Raw genomic sequence first — 21,360 nt, 5'->3', positions numbered from 1 at the left:
AGACCGGCGAACCATTCACATTAAAGGAGGTACGAGCCGCTTTGACCGGTCTCGCCACAGGGAAGGCACCTGGCTTAGATGGTCTTCCGGGTGATCTGTTTAAGCAGGAGCCAGATGTCTGGACTCCCTATTTCTTGACTCTCTATAATGCCATTCTAGCGGGCATGGCTATTCCGGGTACTTGGCTGGGAGCAGAGATTGTCCCAATTTTTAAAAAGGGTTCGCCTCTGCTCCCAGCCAATTATAGACCCATTAGCCTAATAGATGTACCGCAGAAGATTTTTGGCAGGCTCATTTTAAATCGCCTCCAGGATTGGATCGAAGAAACGGCGATTATGAGCCCCTACCAAGCGGGATTTCAACGTGGTATTTCCACCACCGACCAAATCTTCCACTTAACTCTTTTATATTGGAAGACGGTGCTGATTGAGGGTGGCAGCCTTTACACAGTTTTTGTGGATCTTCGTGCCGCCTTCGATCTGGTGCCCAAAGATAAGTTATGGTCGGTGTTAATGAAGATGGCGTCCCTGTGGACATTCTCTCAATTTTGAGAAGACTCCACCAGGGGAACTTCGCCAAAGTAAGGTGTGGACGGGATGGTACTTTGTCCGACGCTTTCCCTGTCGATAGGGGGGTCAGGCAGGGTTGTGTCCTGGCCCCGACCCTTTTTTGTCTTTTTGTCAATGGGGTCGTAGATCATCTCTGCACCCTGAACGACATTGATGCCCCTAAGTTGGATGGCAGCAGGGTTCCTGCAATCTTGTTTGCGGATGATACCCTGCTGCTTTCCAAATCCCCTATGGGACTCCAACGGGTTTTGGATGGTTTTGTAGGTTTTTGTGAGGAACGTGGGTTGGAGATCAATGCTTCTAAAACGAAATTCATGATCTTCAACCCCCCCCGATTACCCGTGCGTGCCCTAGTATTGGGTCCTTTAGGTTGGAGAGGGTCTTTACCTTTGAATACCTGGGCATAGTTATTAACGAGCGCATGACTTGGAAATCCCACAAATTAAGGGCTAATATGAAACTGACTCAGCTGGTGGGAGGAATTGGCAGGCTGACAAAAGGCCTTACATATAGGCCTATAGGCCCACGTATACAAATATACAAGGTCCAGGCTAGGGGGGCAATTATTTATGGTGCAGAAATTTGGGGACACGCGTCTTCACAGAAGCTCCAGGTGACGGAGAATACTTTTCACAGGCAGCTGACCGCGTTACCTGTCAGTACCCCTCTTTTGCCCCTTAGACTGGATTTGGGCTTAAGACCGATTTCAGTGGAGCTGGGCTTAAAACCCCTAACTTTTTGGTGTAAGATATGGTCTTCCCCCTGAACTTTCCAAATACAGATCAGAGTTGCAAGAGATTCTGCGCCTCCGCAATAATACACAAATACCTTGGCTAAGCTATATAAAGCACACTTGTGAGACATTGAATCGACCAGACTTATGGCTTGACCCTGAGGCTGCATGCCCCAGGGTCCCACGCAAACTCATCACAAAGGCTTTTCGTGAGCATCATTTGCAAGATGCCATAAGGAATGCGAAGGAGGGCTCTCATACTGCCTACTTCCTGGCTTTTAAAGACTTTTACCATTTAGAGTCGACTTATAATGATATGGGTCCCACTCTCACAAGAAAGCTTTATGTGCAATGGCGCTATAATACTCTCCCCCTGAGGGCATTTACTGCTCTTTGGCCACATTCAGAACATACGGCCTCATGCCCCTTTTGTAAGCACACACAGGAGACTGACTTGCATGTCATATTTTTTTGCCCGGTATATAGAAGAGCAAGAAAGTACTGGCTTTGTCCACTACTTAGGAACATGGGATTTAATCAGTACTCCCCCGCTTTTAGATTACTTAAGTCCGACATTTCGCCCCCAATTGCATTTGCGGTTGCCAAATTTTTAACGTCCATGTGGTTTACACGATCTGGCCTTCTTAAAACCATACCAAGTAATGATGTTTTATTGAGCTAATATCTTTATTACACTGTGCAATGTTTTTATATTGTAAATGTGTCTTGTATTATGATGTATTCTTTTATGGTCTCAATGACCGAAATAAAGATATTTGATGATGATGATGATTCTAATGTTGCTAAGGCTGCAATCTTATTTTCTCTCATTAATGTAATCCAAGTCAGGACGACAACTTTGTTAATGTCTTCTCTCAGTGCATATGTGCCAAGCACTTTACTGCCCTAGACTACTCGATTTCAAATCAAAAAATTGAGTGAGAAAATATGTACTTTGCCAGCATTCACCGACCTGCCCTCCGGGCATGGATTGCTTTAAAACTAGAAAGTCTTCTCTCTGTGGACAAAACAAAAAAGAAGGAAGGCCATTGTCGTTAGGATGGAGAGCAGTTGTAAGTAAATCACCCCAGTCTTGCTCTCTGACATTGAATAATATGTTAGCCTTCCCAGGTGTTTAATATTTGATTATAAATGGGGAGGCATCACTGGAGAATCGAGGTTTCGTTATAAATATTAACTTTATCCTACAGTGGAAGTCATTGTCTTTAAGACATTGAGGATTTCTTTAACAAAACGTTTAGTTTTTTGCCTGGCTTTAGTCACGCCCACTTGTGTTTAGTAAAGATATATTCATAATATATTCATAGGGGATGTCAGTCAGCCCTCTTCTCCCATTAGTCAGTTACAGTGTCAGTCACAGCATACAGCGTGTGGCAGCGGGTTGGCCCACTTCAACCATTGGCTAACTTTACTGTAAGTGAGAGCGTTCTTTCCTTTCACAAGAAGCACACTCGCACACAAAGCACTTCCAATAAGTGCCATTGACTACTTTGGCAATGTGTGCTTTGCGAAACAAACAAAAAATAATTGTTCCTGTTAGCTAATATTTTTTGTTTTATATTGACCAGTGCCTGGCAGCTCTCCCAACAACTTATTTTGCATTGCACACCCTCAAAAACTGAATGTCATCTTTGCTCACTCAAAGCAATATAATTTTAGGTATATTTGATATTGTTTTTAATAGGTGGATGGGTCGAAAAAACATGCATTGCCCTTAGTTGCAGATACCTTGAGATGGCCCTGCTTTGAACACATAAACCTATCCTGCTCTCACCCATAGCATTTTTAGTATAAGCCTACACGACAGTGCATCTGCTGTCTGTTGCAGGCCATATTGTGTCTTACCTGGAACATAGAAAGGCTTGGGGCCTGGCCCTTATTTGCTTTTGACTGACTTTGCTGGTCACTCTCATTTGCCTGCTTCTTATTTGTCTCCCAGCTTGTTAATCTTCTGTTTGTCCCTTTGATGGAGCACTACCTCTTTTTCAGTCTCTTTGATTGGTTGGCTGGCTGGCATCATTGCCTCCATGCTTGCTTTTCAAGCACTACTTTTTTCTGTTGTGTGAAGCACTCCATTTGAGTGAGTATCTTTCTCGCTGTCTCCCTCACGTATGTTTCTGCCCTTGCACTCGTGTTGCTCTCAGCTACTTGACTGCTTCTTCCCACTTGCCTCCCTTCTTGCGCTGGCCAGTGTACTTCTCCCCATTGCTTCCCTACAATCACACCCCCCATTGCTGCTTTCACTCATGACCTTCCCCGGTGCTGTTATATCCTGCCCAGCCCTTCCCCCTGTTGCTTTTGCATCCCATCCTATGGTGCTTTGGCTCCCCACCCCCCCCCCCCACTCCTTTCCCAGTGTTATTTCACTGTTACCCCCATCCTCGTCTGTATTGCTTCCACTCCACTGTACTCCTGCTTTTGTGATTTTATGATCTTTTCAATTACTGATCCAACTCAAATCAGTAATTAGAAAGGATATAGCAACCCTCCATTTTTTAGGTCTCGCCTGACCCAGCGCATGCGCTGGTCTGGCGAGACTTATTGAGAGGGCTCCAAAAAGTGCTACCAGGCCAGCCTAGAGCTGCTACAGTGCAGGTGCGCGGGTGCGCGCGCCGCGCTTGACCGCATTACTTTCACTTTCACGGCCACGCGGCCGCTTTGATGTTTGATCGCGATCACTTTCACTTTCGCGGCCACACAACCGCTTGTTCTGATGGCCTAGTCTTCATTCTTGGTAGCGATGACCTTGTTTTAATTGTGCGAATGAGTGCATTTGTGTCCAAAATTAGGGCTGTGTGAATTTATGAACGCCGGCACCCCTCAACACCAAGTTTTTATGACTGCATGACCTATTACCAACATATCCATGGTGTGAGCTTTGGCTCCAGCCAGACATGTATCAATCCCTAGCCTCATGCTATTTATTAACTGTTTGCTGTAACGTTATAGCGCCTTCCTGTAAGTGCTTCCAGTGGCAGGCAGGAGCGACTATTTTACATAGGAAAATAAACTCCGTCGTCATACTTTTTCTCGTATTGAATTCCTGATCTCCTATATCCATTCTGTAAAGAAAGCAATCCTTTTTTTTGCCACTTTTTCCAACCATTTAAATGAGGCAGGCTTAATGTGATACAGCGCGTTTGCAAATTCCCCTATGTGCATGTGTTGGCACATACCTATTGGCTTTGCCAGTTCTTGTTAAATAATGTTTGGCACCTTCTCATTGCAAAAAACACATTTTTTTTTCTTTCTAAATAAAAGGCCCCACTGCTGCACTGTTCCCTTTCCCACTACTGTGCAGGGCCGGGAGCAGCGGCCATTTTACTTTGTTTTGGTAGGGCCACGCTCTTCTGTGTTTCTCAATCCTGGAAGTTACACAGAAGGACTCCTAAACTACCGCGGGGTAAGTGGCAAACGTCCGCATTTGGTTGGCAGTTTGTATTTTATATCTAGGGCAGGGTGATGATAAATCAGGACTTCATGTCCTTTTTTTGGGGAGTGACGTAGAAAGAAAATAGAATGAGGCAACCAAGCGGGCTGTCGTCATATTTTTCCACTGTTAATGACAAACCACAACCCCAATGTAAGCTGCTTTCTCCTGTCCAGGAAGCCCCCCTGACATTTTAGGAATCGGGACCCCAGAGTGGTGTTGCTTAAATAACTCCACAAGTCTCATGGTTGGGATATCAATCTGCAGGGAGTCGTTGAATTTTCAAGTATGCTTGTACAAATTCTGGGAACTTTGTGCTACATGAAGTACGAAATTCAATAAATTGCCTACTACACACAGGTCTATATAAAACTGTTCACAGAGTGTGGAAGCTGTTCAATATTGTTTAGCTATCTTTATGCAGGGTATTTTCACCAGCTCCTTTGATATGTTTGGAGCTCAGGAGTCTAGTTAGGTTCAGTCCTCCGGTTGCTCGAAATCCTTGGCTAAGATAGCTTAAGCTTCCCGGGAGTAGGACACCCAGGAGCAACAGGGACGTGGTGGAGGGAAGGTGAGTGAAAATTGGCTGGGTTTTTAATTCCGGCTTGTAGGTAACAATGTGCCCGGGTTTGTCTTTTGCTTCTTGTTTTGAATTGTCTGAGCGGCATAAATTGAGAGAGAGACCCTGATTGGCTGGGGCCCAGGAAGCCTCACAGCATCTCCTCTCATTGCATCTGGAGCGTGATCTGGATTCATTTTTAGGTCTCGCCTACGCAGCGCGCATGCGCTGCTTAGGAGAGAGACCTAATGCCATCGGCACAGCTTTGGGGGCAAAAACGTGCACGCGTTGCATTGCTTGCAATGGCAACGCGTACACGTCTGGCGATTTCCTTGCGGGAGCGCGCGGCGCCATATGGTGGCACCATATGGTCGCACGCTCCCGCATGGGAATCTCTCAGGCCCCCTCCCCTGCGCGATTATAGAAAAAATAAACAAGCATTGGCATAGCCAATAGGTCTCGCTTTGGGACTTTATAAGTATGTTCACTTTTGCTATAATCGTGGCACGTAAAGCGCAGGTGCCACGATTATAGCAAAAGTAAATATACTTATAAGGTCCCAAAAGCGAGACCTATTGGCTATGCCAATGCTTGTTTATTTTTAGCCTGAGGCATCCCGCACTGCATCGAGGGTGTTGTAGATTATGGTTAAAATCCATTGGCAAAGCCAATAGGTCACAAACACAAGACCTGTTGACTTTGCCTATGATTGGAGGTTGAGCCTACCAGACAGCACAATTGCAAAATTTCTATTGTCTTGTTAACAAGACCTTACAGTGGGCACAAAACCAGCCCATTACGGTCCATTGGTTAGCTATATTGTCATTCTTATTTACCTGCTTCTAATTTGATAGCATGCCTTATCCACCTTGTGTTTGTAGCTCCCTCAGAGGATACCCTCTTTACGTGCATGCTTCCACTGCTCACTATTAGGAAACTATATTTTAGGTTGAAGCCTACCAGACAGCACAGCTGTCTGGTTGCAGAGGCATATTTTGGGACATTGTTATAGCTTCCCTAGGAAGGCTTTCCATCCATTACTTACCGTAGGCATTACATTTTTCATTTATATTTTCTGACTTTACTCGATTCTGGCTGTCCAACATCTCTTTGTCCCTCCTGTGGAGCTTAGCCTGTTTACCACCTCTCTGACTGGCTCGTTGTAGTCTTCCACAAGTGCTCGCTTTCTTTGAACTTTTTTTAATTCTTATTCACGAGGTCGTACAGGCTAGTTTATGTGAAGGTTCACAGCAGTAAGCAGGCTGTATTTCTTTGAAAAGGTTTCCTTCAGCTTGACTAATTCTACTTCTCTGCCATCTGTGCAAAGGCACTGGATGTAGGACCGTGGGGGGTGCTGAAGCAAAATACCATGCTGGAGTTTAGAAGCAAATTGAGCAATAACAGGCCTTTGTTTTTTTTCTTGTCACAATTGCTACGCATTTAAAAACATAGGTCAAATGTTAGGCTTTGCCGTCCCAGGGAGCTTGGTGTTTTCTTTCTCTAACTGGAAAGTGAGAGGATTTATGTGACAGATTGCCTGGGTACCAGGGGCTTAAAGAAAAGGCTACTTTTTCTAGAACACAACAACACTTAAATTCCAGTAAATTAACTGTACACTACTCCGGAATAATCCACATTAGGAAAGAACAAATGAAGGACATTTTTGGTTCTTCTGAAGCGTGGATACAAATATTTTAATACAATCAAAACAAATCAATACACTAGGTGATGTTTTCCGCACATCATTTGTGCGCTGTATAGTTTTTTCAGTAAAACTCTGTCTGTGCAAATGTAATTGTAATTTAAATTTAAAATGTATTGTTTGTAATGGCCGTGCTCTACCACACCATGCATACCCCACTCTATACCTACTCCACTCTATGCCACTGCAAATAGTCTGTCCCTACATGGCACTCTACTCCACTTTACACCACTCCACTCTACGACATACTACTCCACTCTGCCACTCCATTCTGTGACACTCTATGCCACTCCACTTCACTCTACACTACCATACTCCACTCTATGCCACTCTACCCACACCTTTCCAATCTACCCCACTCCACTCTATCCCACTCCCTTTTACTCAATGCCACTCTACTCTGTGCTGCTCTGTGCCATGCTACTCCTCTCCTCTCTACCACACCATGGATACTCCACACCACTACACTACACAACACAACACAACACAACACTGTCACTTCACTCTACTCTTTACGACTCTACTCGCTAAGACGCTCTGCTCTCTGTGACACTCTGCTCTCTGTGACGCTCTGCTCTCTGTGACGCTCTGCTCTCTGTGACGCTCTGCTCTCTGTGACGCTCTGCTCTCTGTGACGCTCTGCTCTCTGTGACGCTCTGCTCTCTGTGACGCTCTGCTCTCTGTGACGCTCTGCTCTCTGTGACGCTCTGCTCTCTGTGACGCTCTGCTCTCTGTGACGCTCTGCTCTCTGCGACGCTCTGCTCTCTGTGACGCTCTGCTCTCTGCGACTCTCTGTGACGCTCTGCGACTCTCTGCGACTCTCTGCTCTCTGCGACACTCTGCTCTCTGCGACACTCCCCTCTACACCACTCCACTCTGCGACATTCTTTTCTACTCCTCTCTACAACATTCCATTCTTTGGCACTTTACTCCATGCCACTGCACAACATACTATCCCACTCTGCACCACTCAACAGAAATCTATGCCTCTCCCCTCTGACCCACTCTACCCCACTCCACTCTGACCCACTCCTCTATACTCTACTCAACTTTACCCCACTCCCCTCTACTCTGACACTGTGCTCCATGCCGTTCCACTCTACGATATTCTACTTCACATTACGTCACTGTACTCTGACACTGTATTCCACACCACCCCAGTCTACACCACTCCATTCCATGACACTCTACATCACTCTACTCAATGATACACTGGCACATTCTCACTACACTTTATTTTTTGATAATGGCAGGTCAGTCAAAAGCAATTGGCAAAACCAATAGGTACCAAAAACGAGACTTATTGGCTTTGCCGATATTTTTTTCTTAAGTGATTCAGAAAGTTCCAGTCCATATTTACAAATGAAGAGGAATCCCACTTATATCCCCTGATCTCTAAATAGGATTTTTGGCAGATCCTACGCTCCTGAGACCAATGAAACCCTTGCTTCCTAGATTCAGAGCAAGGTGACGCATTCATAGCAGTATCGTCGGCCATCCGTGTCTTCCCAGAGAGTCCATGCACAGGCATTTAGGGAGACTATACACTGTGTGCTTTTGCTATCTTAGTGACTAATCCAAGAGGCCCTTTTGGAATCACAGAAATCCTGGTAACCAGTCTATATCTAAGAGAACTCTACTGGATAATATCATAATATAGCTCAGTTGTCTAAATGCAGTGAATTGCATAGTCAGACTTATTAATTTTTTTGATGAGAGTGCTTTGATTGAATTGGGTCAATATGGGAAATACTAGCATCTATAATAATAGGGACTGAATTGTCTTGTTATTTCCAAAGTAAAGTCTCCTTTTAGTTAACTTGAGTGTTCTGTTCGAAAAACCGTAATATCAGCCAACCAGAGATTAAGCCAATGTCCCTGCAAATCATACTTCTCCATTTGGATCTGCAGACTATAATTTCATGACTTGAAATATTGCGCTGTGCCGCTTTGGCTTCTGGGGATGCTTTTCACTGGGAGAAGAAGGCAGACGGCTGCAGGAGAGGCATACCTTGAACAGTTTTGATTCTATGCGTTACTCAAATACTGAGGGCTAGTCCTGCATTGGCAGCATACAGGGCCAGACTGGCCATAGCAGGCACCGGGCATTTCCCCGGTGGGCCGCCAGGGTGGTGGCTGGTTTTGAATCCCTGGGGGCCATTTTTGTTACCAGGGGCCCGCAATATTGGCCCCCGGTAACAAAATCGGCTGAAACCGGCTCTAGCAAACAGCTCGGCCACACCCCTCTCCCTCCCTAGGGGGGCCGGCCAAGCAGTTTGCCAGGGCCGGTTTTGGTTCTCAGTCCAGCCCTGGCAGCATAGTATGTTTTTGCATCCAGAATGGGGTGTGATGGTTTTCATTGCTAGCAAATGTTTGTGTACAGCACAAGCACGTGGGTGGGTTTGTGAAAAGAAAAGCTGAAACGTGGATGCTTTTCAATTTAGTAAAATCAGGTTAGACCACTTTCTAATTAAGCGACTTGGACATGGTTGGAAGTAAAGAATTTCCCGCCTTAGAACGATGCCTTTTTAAACCGACGGATCACTGAATTAAATGACTCTTGTCAATTGTTTAGTGAGGTTACACAAACAATCCCCTATCAGGAACTAGCCCTGAGGAGTGCTATCAAAGGAGAAAAAAAAATGTAGGTGCTCCAGTACCAACCCCATGCTTGAAGGTACTGAAAATATCAGCATTTGTCTACAGATCTACAGAAAATGAGACCATGTGGTGATTGAGTATGTTCAATGGCCTTAGTGACTGCAGTGGACTGCGTGTATCCTGCAGTCTTCCACCCACTGTTCCTATTTTCCTGCATGTTCTAGTCTATTCGGCCAGGTAATGTCTACATTATTCTAGGTAGATAGTCCCCCATCTGCTGGCTAAAGCCATCTTAAAGTTCCTTATTGGTTATGAAGATGGAGATTTATGTAGCGTCATATTAGCATTAGTATGGCCTCTTGGTGTTGTCCGATTCTGGTATCTTGACTCCTGGATCTCAGGCTTTCACTCACAGACCGGAGTCTGCTTAATGTTGGAGTCGGATCCTCCGTGTGAGTGCAGTTGGCATAACATGTATCTGTTTGATGTAGTGCTGTGTGGTGAGTGCAGCTGGAGATCTTTACTAATTTGGTTATGTGCCATATAAGTCACTGGTATGTGCATTTCCCAGATTAAGGTATGTGTATATGTCTTCTGGTGGCATGAAGGCAAATCAGCTTAATTTACTTAAAGAGCAGTCATCCGTAGGGATAGGGAAATTCTTTGGCTCGGATATGTCTGCAAGAAATATAGGTTTCTTTATTCTCCACAAATTGTTGACTTTTTCCATAGGTTTGGCAAATGATCTGCACATTATGTATTCCAGCCTGAACACAGGCGCAAATAAAATATATTCAGCAGCATCCTAAAGAGGCGCAAGGAAGTGAGATCTGAGGCTGGGCTAGGGTAGCAGCCATGAGCACAGGTTATAGCATTGCTCCCCTTAAATAAGGACCAAGGAGTCTTTGCAGGAGACCAGATAGGACAGACCTCACACATTGGGCTTTATAAACAACAAAAAAGGGGGAGTGGTGGATAAATCTCCGATCTGGGCTTTCATACCATGCATCTCAGAGGTTAAGACGCACCTTTTTATTCTCTTCCCAAATATCGTGTGATGTTCACCGCCTTCGGCTCTAAAGTACCACATTGCATCCAGGTATCAATAGCCACAAATTCAAATATCCATCAGTGCACTATTGTGAGAAAGCACATGCCAAGCGAATTTGAATGTCAACATAATAAATAGCAACAACACCGTAATAGAAATGTGAATGTTTGAAACCAATTCAGTACTTCTTTATTAAATATGTTCACAACATTCCTCCGTGCAGGTCATGGCAACCACAAAGAGAACCGTCCTTTCCTCAGCAATTCTGAAGCTGCTAAGAGAGAAGACTACTATGACCGGAACCTGGCCTTATTTGAGGTACTTTTCTTGTTCCATATAATGGTGATCGGTGTTTGTGTGATGTCATTGGACAGGAAGTATTTATTGTGCTCCTCCTTTTCCACCCCACTTCTTCCCATGAACTGAAAACATACAAACCCTTATTAACTAGCCTATGCAGCCAACTATCCTGGGCTTTGAATATGCTGGCTGGCTGGTAATACCCTGGACGAAGAGGGACTACAATCAGGAACCCCGTTGCAAGTGTGTGGGGAAAACAAATTGCTCAGGTCTTTCTCCTACTCTTCCCTACTGTTTTCGGCTAGTGGTCCATTAGCTCGCTGAACGGAAACCTAAAAGTGTGTAACACCCCTTTTTGCCACCGGTGCCTCGCTCATGATTGGATGGCCTCATTAACTCCGCCCCTGGCTTAATAGTGCCCTCAACCAACACACCAGATATGCAGGACCCAATAAGAACAACGAAAGGCTATGCGGATCCTATTTGGTGAATGCGCTAATGAGGTATAGATTTTCCTATTAGATATGAATTGCTAACATGCAGGGTTTAGCGAATGGGAATATTGTGGCTTTCCAAACATTAATAGCAAGTTAACATTTTTGGAAGTGTTCTGTATGCACGAAGAATTGATTCTGGAAAAACATACAGTATCCATAAATTTCAACAGATTTTCTAGAATGCTACATCCCTGTTGGAATATTCTATCTCAAACATCATGGGGTGGGAAAAGGACGATGCAGTGCAAACTCCTAAGTTCTAACTTCAGCCAATGAGTACTTTATGTAGTAGTTCTGCAGGTGGAACATAGGTAAATAACGTTTTGAATAAGTTAGATCAGAATTGGAAATAAATCGTGAACTCCGACAATTGTGAAATTGATCTAAAAGTCAGTTCAATTTCTGGATAGTACTACTGCATGAAAGCAACGTAGAAACAAACTGCAGGTGGAAATCTCAGGCTCCTGCAGGAATTGGCTAGGTTTCTGCTGAGCTCTTTCAACAGGCATCTGTCTCTTCCAGCATTTTCCAGTGGAGATACCACTACCAAACGAATAGGATAAAAAAAATTTGTATAGTATAGTGAAATCATAAAGTACCTTCTGCCTCAGCCCACCAAACTACAGCCATCCTGCTCGGGCAGCAGAAGTAGGGATGAAGCCACCTCATCTTATAACCAAGGAAAATTGCACTGAGAAAATGTCAGAAAGCAATAGATGGCAACTGGATGAAGTGTGTTTGATCATAGCCTAACACATCTCTACCGCTGCAGGTGAATCACTCAAGCTGGGGGCAGAATTTCTTCCTTAAAGGGCACTGTATAAAAAATGTGCGCAGTTGTGTTGCCAATGAAATGAGTGAATAATCAAGAGTAGGGATTCTTATTAAACTACAAACATATATTTGTGATGCCTGAAGATTGTTAATTTGATAGGAAGAACAAAAGTATGGAGAACATTCCAAGGGACATACTTCAAGAAGCAGAAATGACAGTGCAGTTTGTTGTGAGGTATGTCAGATAATTTAAGTGCACTTAGTCACCTGTAGCCCTTTATTTTTGGGAGTTTTATATAGCGCAAACTAGATCCGAAGTTTTCAGAGCCCTTTACATGAGCACCAGTTGCGTTACAAATGAACACATTTATTTTTTTGTTAGGCACAGGGAGATGGTGATTTGCCCAGGAACACAGGATGTTGAGCAACCCTGCTGTGACTCGAACCTGGTTCCCCAGCTTTGAGGTCGACTGCTCTAGCTGTTAGGCCACATCCTTTTCCCTACCTTTCAAATCTTATCTCCATGCTGCTTAAATAAAGGGATCAGTATGTGATTCTCAAAGCTTGAAGAGGGAAGAGGACATCCGGGAGGAATCTGGGTGCGTATGTGTATAGATTTTATTTTGGCTCTTTCTGAAAGCCTCTGTAGCATTCTGCTCAATAAGAACCACTTTGAGAGCATGACAAATCACGTAGGCGATCCTACACAATGCTAAAGATTATTGTGGCCAGCAGAAACCATTCCTCTAATGATGATGCGAAAGCATTGAGATTTGGGGGAAACCTACTACCATATGTGAAGGTTTAACTCCGCAAGAAAGTCACTAAAAAGACTCATAGAGACTACATTTTTTTTAATCTAGTAATTTTAAAATATCTTCCAAATTGTGTTTAACAGGAATGCGGATACAATACTTACTGTCATCGACATACAGGAAAGTGTGTCCTGGGTTCTGTATCTCTGATAGGGTTACAGTAATCTTCAGGAGAGCTCTCCTAAGGCTCAAGAAGGAAGTTAGAACTGTATAACAGTAGGATATGACAAGTGAGAATGAGAGTCCAATTCCTGTCTAGCAGTGTTCTTCAGAGATCGTCTCTCACCCTTTCTTTTTAATATGTTGTAACAATTCTGGCTGCGATTGTTAGATTATGAATTGAGGGGCAAGGATGAATACTCACCTCAAGAATAATCGCAAACCTTGCCAGGGTGAACCCCTAAAGCCACTAAATTAACCTAAACTCAATACCCTGGTATCTGTCACAGACCACATATGCTTAATATACGGTAATGTGTAAAGTATTATGCAGTACTGTTGCAAGGTGGAAGTATTATGTGATATGGCTTGGTGGCTGTTAGAAATGGGGGTCTCTAGTTGGTAGGTTGTTACACTGTTCAAGTATGGACCCTTGTTGCTAGTCCGGATAAGGGGAACACATTTCTAAAATAACCCCTGCTCACCACCTTGGTAGCTTACCATGAGCAGTCAGGCTTATCTTGGAGACAGTGTTTAAAGCATTTGCACATAACCAACAGTAATACAGTGAAAATGCTACAAAAGGAGAACACAATATTTTTAGAAAAATATCCACTATTTTATCTGTGCAAACAAGACCAAAAACAATAAAAATTCACCATACAGTTCTCAGAAATATCAGTAATCAAAAATAAACTTCAAATACAGTTCCTTGAAGTCGATAGCTCTCTTCGGGGCTATCACGGCATCGTGAACAACAAATACAAACCGTTCTGGCTGTCTCCAGCATCGCGGGCCAGCTATGGTGTCGGGAAGTCCTGCAAAACGGTATCTTTGGAAATGCAGGGTGTCTGTGACCTCGCTATGAGCTCAGAAGAGCAGACGTCGGTGCAGGAGTCACTGAGCCTTTGAAGTCACACGCATTGCAGATCAAACTCCTCGCAGTTGAAGTCAGGAGCGCTGGCATTGGCAGGTGTCGGGGCTGCGGTGTGAATTGCGGTGTGTTGTGCACTCAGGTCACAGTGCAGGCAGTGACTCAGTGACAGTCATCCAGCGGCGTAGATGAGACCAGGGCTGCAGTGCAAAGTGATGCATTGATCATCGTGGTGCTGGCATTGGCTGGAGAACTGGAGTCTATGGCATTGACAGGTCAAGGCTGTGGTGTGGTATGAGGGCGGTGCAAGCAGCAGCGTCTGTCGGCTGTGAAGCATCATCGTCGGGGATACCAGGACGGCGGCGTGAGGCGAGGAGGTGTGAAGCGTGGTGCCCACAGGTCACGGTGCAAGCAGCAGCTTGGTGGCAATGTCAGGTGTCGTCTGTGAAACCAGGGTTGTGGTGCGAAATACGATGGTCTCTGCGGTACCTTCAGAACAAGGAGCCAGCAGCAGCATCAGTGACGGCGTTGGGTTGCTTTTTCTTCAGTTGCAGCACAAAACACACAGTTCCGAGTGCTTGTAGCAGACCAACTTGAAGTCTTTGCTGTTCCTGAGACTTCTTGAACAGGGGGGCAAGCTCTACTCCAAGCCCTTGGGGACACTCAAACAAAAGTGGCAGAAAGTTCAGTTCAGTCCAGTCCTTTCTCTGCCCAAGACAGAAGCAGCCACTGCAATCCAACACATCAAAGCACACAGCAAAGTAGTAGTTCATCCTCACAGCATCTTTAGCTCTTCTTCTTGCCCAGTTCCTTGGTCCGAAAGAGTTCTAAAGTCCAGGAGTCTGGGCCCCAATAGTTATACCACATTTCCCTGTGTTCTATTGTGGCATGGAGTCTCGGTGCTTATTCCAAACCATTTATGTCTTCTCTAGTCCAGCTTCCTGGCAGGAGGTGGAGACAGCATTTTTAAGGCAGACCAGGCTGATTCAGGTACAAGGAAATCTCCTCCCGCTACTCTAAATGCAGCCCAGGTCTATTCAGCCCAGCCCTGCATCATCCCAGGAAGCCAGGGCACACTTCAACCCCCACAGAGGCTGTCTACAGTGAATGAATATCCCCAGCTCCTGTCACTCCAAAGCCAAACAGTAAATCCACAACCCAGCAGAGGCACACAGGAGGGTTTAAGCAAGAAAATGCTACTTTCTAAAAGAGGCATTTTCAAACACAATTTCAAAACCATCTTTACTGAAAGATGTATTTTTAAATTCTGAGTTCAGGCATACTAAGCTCCATTCTCCTATATTGTCCTAATGGAAAGTTATACTTGTAAGATGTTACAAAGTATCTCCCAATCTTTCCCATGGGACAGATTGCCTTTCAATAGTGGAAAACGAAATACACTGTATTCACACCAGTACATGTCCTAACTTTCACATATACTGCCCCCTGACCACCGGGGTACCTTGGGCCTACCTGAGGGGTGTCTTGTATGTATGAAAAGGGAAGGTTAGAGCCTGGCAAGTGGGTGCACTTGTCAGGTAGACATGGCAGTGTAAAATTGCATGTAGACACTGCTGTGCCAGGTCTGAGAACCCTTTTAAAGGCTGCTTGCGTGTGTGGCACAACCATTGCTGCAGGTCGACTAGTAGTTTTGATTTACACACCCTGGGCACACAGTGCACTGTACTAGGGTCTTAGCAGTAAATCAACTAACCAATCATGGAAAGACCAATCCATAACACAATTTAATTTAGGAGCACTTGCACTTTAACACTGATCAGCAGTGAGAAAGTACACAGACACTAAATCAGCAAAAACAGAATCAGAACCAGGAGGTCAGAAAGCAAAAAGACAGGGAAAACACCCCTAAAAATCCCAGGTCTAACAGTGGCCTAATCATGTAAAACAAACAATACACAGAGATGGACCTCTGATTCACCCTTAGCAGCTGTAGCGTGCCACAGAGCAGTCTGGCATACTCAAAGGAACATGTGTTAAGTATTTCACAGTACCAGTATTGACAATAAGAAAGTGACCTGACTCGAAAGAAACCTTGACACAAATTTATAAAAATAGATTGTATTTCTATATAAATATAGGCACCAAAATGAAATTGATGCGTTTCATATAACCTGAATTATAGATTTTCAAAGTAGCCTGGCTAATGAGTGGTGATGCCCTGAAACCCGTCCCAGTACGCTTGCTTCTGGTCCAGTGAGGGCCTGGCTTGGCAGTTCAGGCTGAACTGTTCCCATGAGGAGCAGGGTCAAGACTGATTTCCATATGGCTGGGTCCAAACTTAGGTGGCGTGGTGAGCAAAAGAACAATGGATTAAATCCAGATCTTTGTGACTGGGTGTGAATGTTTGCATTGTTCATCTTTCTGTCCATCCTTTGTTCTTTTTGCTAAATGGGTGGCCAGCAAACGGACCTTTGGAGTCCACTTCTTTGTCCTGGGAACAAGAGGGAGGCGGTCCTGTACTTGAGGGCTGCTGAAGCAGGACTAGTCCTCTTCGGTTCTTCCTCGGGTACAGCCGGAATGGTAAAAGATGGTACCTTATTTATGCCTGTCACTAGCTTGTGGGTGGGAATGACTCCTGGTCCTCCCTAACCAATGGGATAAGTTCCCAGGGTAACCAACTCACTTTTGCAGCAGGTCCTGTCTGCCCTACAGCAAACCATTCCACTTATTCTTAAAATCTAACATGGCGAAACCGTTCTCCCTGTGTGCTCACCCAGGGGTCTGGCCAGGGTAATGACCAGCCCCTCCTCTGTTGTCACTCTGTGGCAGTTCTGGGACAACTCCTCCAATGATTTTAGTCCCTGCTTGACTAAGAGGAGAATGAAGATGCCTGTCCTGGTGCTATCTGACATTAGCTTGTGACATGGAGCCCCTTTGAAGTAAATGAAGTTCCTGGACACAGCCCAACTGGGCTTGTTGCTAGAGCAACAAAACACCTCCCCACACCTCAGCCTTTTGTCTCTACTCTGGGAGGAGTTTTCACGCCTCATTCAGGGTCATTAACCAGCTGGATGACGGTTGGAAATCTCATGTAAATTAGCTTTCAGGAGTTTCAGGCAGGGAAAAGGTAAGTTGTTTTTGTTGTGTTTTTTTTTGTAAAGTTACGTTTCCTTAATATTGATTTGAAAACCCTGCATTGTGGGATACAATGCTTACCTAGGGGTAACGTATTACATTTTAAAAGTAAGGTTTCTTTCCTTCAAAAGGGGTTACTTTCGCAGATTGCAGCGCATTTGCTGCACCGTTACTGTCCAGCTACTGAGTAGACCTCAAGCCGTGTTAAGCTGCCACTATAGTGGATGGCACAAATACTAATACCTAAAATGTGATGTTGACTGGAAAGCTCCCTCTTGCAATGTCTCCAAAGCATAGAAACCCTGCTCTTCTCTCTTTTCAAGCATAAGAACCAATAGGCCTCTTCTGTGTTCAACTAAAAACATGGCTGTTGCGATTTAATTTGCAGCTTTGGCTTTGCTAATGACAGGACTTCCACTGGGGTACCTTTTGTGCTTTATAAAATCCAAACATACACATAACAGAGGCCTGCTTGCCAACCTTCATGCTCTCCGGTTTGACCAGTTCCTGTATTGGCTATATCCGTGTTGCTTGTGTCATTAATTATTCAAGCTCAAAGGAGTGGCTGGTTTAGGATTCCAGGTCTCAGGTAAGTCAGAGACCATGTTTTTGCACCCACATAAATAGGCTATAAAATAAGAACGTTCCATCCATCTATTTCCTCTCTGCTTTATATCTAATCCCTCTGTGATCCTGATCACTTTCTCTCATTCCCCCTCTCTTTCTATCTCTCTTGAAGCCTCCTTGTGCCTGCTGCAGTTAACCTGCGGGAGCTGCGGAAAGTGACAAAGGCACCTGGGGCTGCCCCTGCCCTACACAACTGCCCCCAAGGACTCCAGCCCATCAGGAAAATGCCCGGTGGAATGAAAAGCCTGTCTGGCCCTGGTCCCTTCTCTTTACTCCACCATCACATACCGAGCCATTACTTTTCCTGTCTGTTTGTTTCGATTAGTTATGACTCAGTTTGCACATCAGTGACCCCTTTCCTCCCTTCCATCCTGCTCTTACCTTTGCCCATCAGCTTGTTGAGACCTATAAGTAGTGGCATGATGGAAAGTATACTCCAGCTGAGGCTTGTGTACTACAACCAGTCAATTTCACATATTTTAAAAACGTGTATGAAAAGTCCATGTTGTAAGGTCCTTTATCATAGACTATATCTTAAAACAACAATGACAGCCCCTAGGGTAGAATCCTTGTTGCCTTAAATCGTAGAGATGACACTTTTGCAACTCTATGAATATCAAAATAAAATGCACTCAAACCTTTGTGAAACAACCTTCCACACAATGTTGAATTTCTTTTTTGCCTCACACAGGAAGAGTTGGATATTCGACCGACGGTATCCTCCCTGCTTAGCAGGTTGGTTAACTACACAAATATCACTCAAGGGGCCAAGGAGCACGAAGAGGCTGAAAATGTGGAAGGGACACGGAAAAAAGTTTCAAAAGTAAGTTCATTTTGTAGACTTTTTTTCAAGGTAGGAATTCAGGTAGCATAGAGTCTAATGTAATGCTTGCTGAGCGATTAGCCGAGAAATCATGTTGGAAGTATGTGCAGCAGGAAGTGTTTGGAAGCAAAGTTATTCCAAACTTGTGCCATATCATGTGACTTCATCAATTGAAACTTTGTTGCAAAGAGCACAATGCCCATAGAGCAACCAGCTTGGGAAGCCACGCACATATGGTATGACATTGAATACACTAGATGATTATTGAACATTATAAACTTGGAGATGATCAGTTATTGATGTCAGAAGCTGAGAGCAAGAGACGGTGGATAAGTTGCTTCTGATGGAGTGACTGTTGAAAATGGGAACATATTTTTCTCATCACGCAACACATGACTAGGGACACTTAGGGTCCTTAATTCCAACAGCACCGATGTGAGCTAACTTAGAAAATTTATTTATTTGTACCTAAATGACTGATGGGACTCAGGTAGTTGTGCTTGGGAAACATAAGAAATGCCATGTTCTTACACTTGAGACAAAAAAAGCAAGTTTGAGCCTGCCTAGCAAAACTATTAGACGATGGAGCGTCCAACTGATGAAGCATTTACTATGTGAGGGTGAGAGGTTTGTGCCCTTCCTAGAAATAAACCACTTAGAGGTAAATATCCATCTCTTTACAAAAATGCCCATATAATAAGGAAGACCCTTTATATAAGACGGAGCAATCCTCTCCTCGCATATGATGAACCTTTGCAGTGTGCCTTATACCCGGAAGTCTCTTGGCATGGGATAGTTTGAAGCCTGCATAAAGGGTTAGAGGATAAAACAGGATAATATTAAGTGTTTTTCTATAATCCATTTTTATTGAGAAAGCGTATTTAGGCACTGGTCAGCAAAGAACAAGATTGCCTGAAAATGAGAAAGAGCTCTGAATATGTGGAATTTTAACACGCACTTGAAACATAAAGTGCTGCTTAATGGGATCCAGCAGAAAGTGTTCCAAGCAGATTTCTGGATGACTTGTAAGGACTGATTATTTGTGTAGGAACATGGGATCACTCTGCATGGCTACCCTCACTTTAATACCGGCATTTTGGGGTGACATGCGCCCCAATCCAAAGGCACAGCTCACTGGTGCTTTGATCCTTTAATATTGTGGATAGCTGCCTTTGGATGAATAAATGTGCCAGTACGTGTTATTGTAAAGAGGTCCGGATGGGCACATCAATAGCACGAGAAACCTCAAATTGGCATTACACCGTGCCCGTGGATCAAATGGGAGGAATTTGAGAAGATTGTGCAAGCGAATGATTACATGTTTTTAAAAAATATGATTAACTTGTTTCCACAATATTAAAGGATCAAAGCACCAGTGAGGGAGTTATCCGCATTCTTAAGTAAGGACTCTCTCGAACAGGCAGTCTCACCCTCACCAAGGGATCAAACCGTCAGGCAAAATACAGAACAACTACCCAACAAGAACTCCCTCTTTAAGACTATCCCAAAGACAACCGCAACTCCAACTGCAACTCTCGAACTCCTCCTGAACACACTAACTCTACTCCAACTCCAGCCACAGCACTAGCAGCCTCGTAATGACCGATGAGGGCTTATTATACTTTTTGTGCCTTACTTCATACAAAATATGGCAACTTTAGGGGCAGACCAAATGTTCTGATTGGACAGTTCGGGGTTATCAATAGTTCATTGCACTCTTCCCAGTGCAAACTGGTTCTGCATAGTGACTTGGCACAAGAGTTCACAAGTTGTCACGCTCCCTTCCGATTCCCATGCGGGGACCACTAAATGTATCTTTTCAAGGCAAAAAGGGTCTTATTGACCGGTTCATTCTTTGTCTCTTCTGTGGTTCTCATATGGACATCTTTTGGCTTGCGGTCAAGTCCCCATCACATCGACCTTGGCAAGGAACATGATGCCAGGAGTTCATTTCCCCTCGTGATCTCCATGGCTATCTGGGCATGCACAAAAATCATCGCGCGCACAGGGTGGCATTTGCTTCAGAGAACGCCATCTTGAGTACTGCGGCCTAGTAGGCCCGAACGTTAACTAAGCGAAAATAGACATAGCAGCAATTAATATGTAGAAATGAAGGTTCTAATGTTCAAACCCACACTAATCCCCATATATATTAGTATTTTCCTAGCTGCAGCAATATTTAAAGCGATAATACTTACCATACGCTAACTTTAAGCCACAATACAATCACAAAGCAATATAAATCATGCAATTTTCTATCTCACCACAATCTAAAGTTAGTTTGCGTACCATTGTTAATTATTTAATTTTGCCATGCAATTAGCAATTTACTCCCATGTGTATTTGTGTTTATCAAGGTGCAAATATTGATTAGTACCACTTCCACTGCAAACATGTTATGTAAATTAATTTTAGAATGATTACATAATTAATTTCATGCAAATTAGAGGAGGTATACAAAATCTTGTTTTACCTGCTCCATCACCAGTATCCCTTGTTGGAACCGCTGTAGCAGTACCGTTGCCATGGCTTGTTGACTCTCTCCTCCAGATATCTTTGGGTTCCAAGAACCTACAGCTTCAAGCATCTCCTGTAGCCAAGATCTTCACCTGCACTATGTCCTTCATCCTTTGGTGAGAAGCTTGAGGTCCTCTAGCAATTCCTGTGCCTTCGGCCCGTAGATCCTCTGGAGGGCCTGCTTTGTCTCCAACAGGCTCCCATGCTTGTTT

General features: G+C 44.2%; 1 protein-coding gene across 2 annotated transcripts in view; it reads left to right on the top strand.

Moving 5' to 3' along the window:
- Positions 1-21,360, top strand: part of SLC12A4 (solute carrier family 12 member 4) — a 477,810-nt gene that overhangs the window by 106,201 nt on the left and 350,249 nt on the right. For both annotated transcript variants that reach the window (XM_085638574.1, XM_085638575.1), the window contains exons 2-3: positions 10,890-10,984; positions 18,500-18,631. In XM_085638574.1, the coding sequence (XP_085494700.1) occupies positions 10,890-10,984; positions 18,500-18,631 (227 nt within the window). The remainder of the gene's footprint in view (positions 1-10,889; positions 10,985-18,499; positions 18,632-21,360) is intronic.

Source organism: Triturus cristatus, chromosome 12 (genome assembly GCF_964204655.1).
Source record: "Triturus cristatus chromosome 12, aTriCri1.1, whole genome shotgun sequence".
In the NCBI taxonomy this organism is placed as follows: Eukaryota; Metazoa; Chordata; class Amphibia; order Caudata; family Salamandridae; genus Triturus; species Triturus cristatus.
This window is presented reverse-complemented; position numbering and strand designations above follow the sequence as displayed.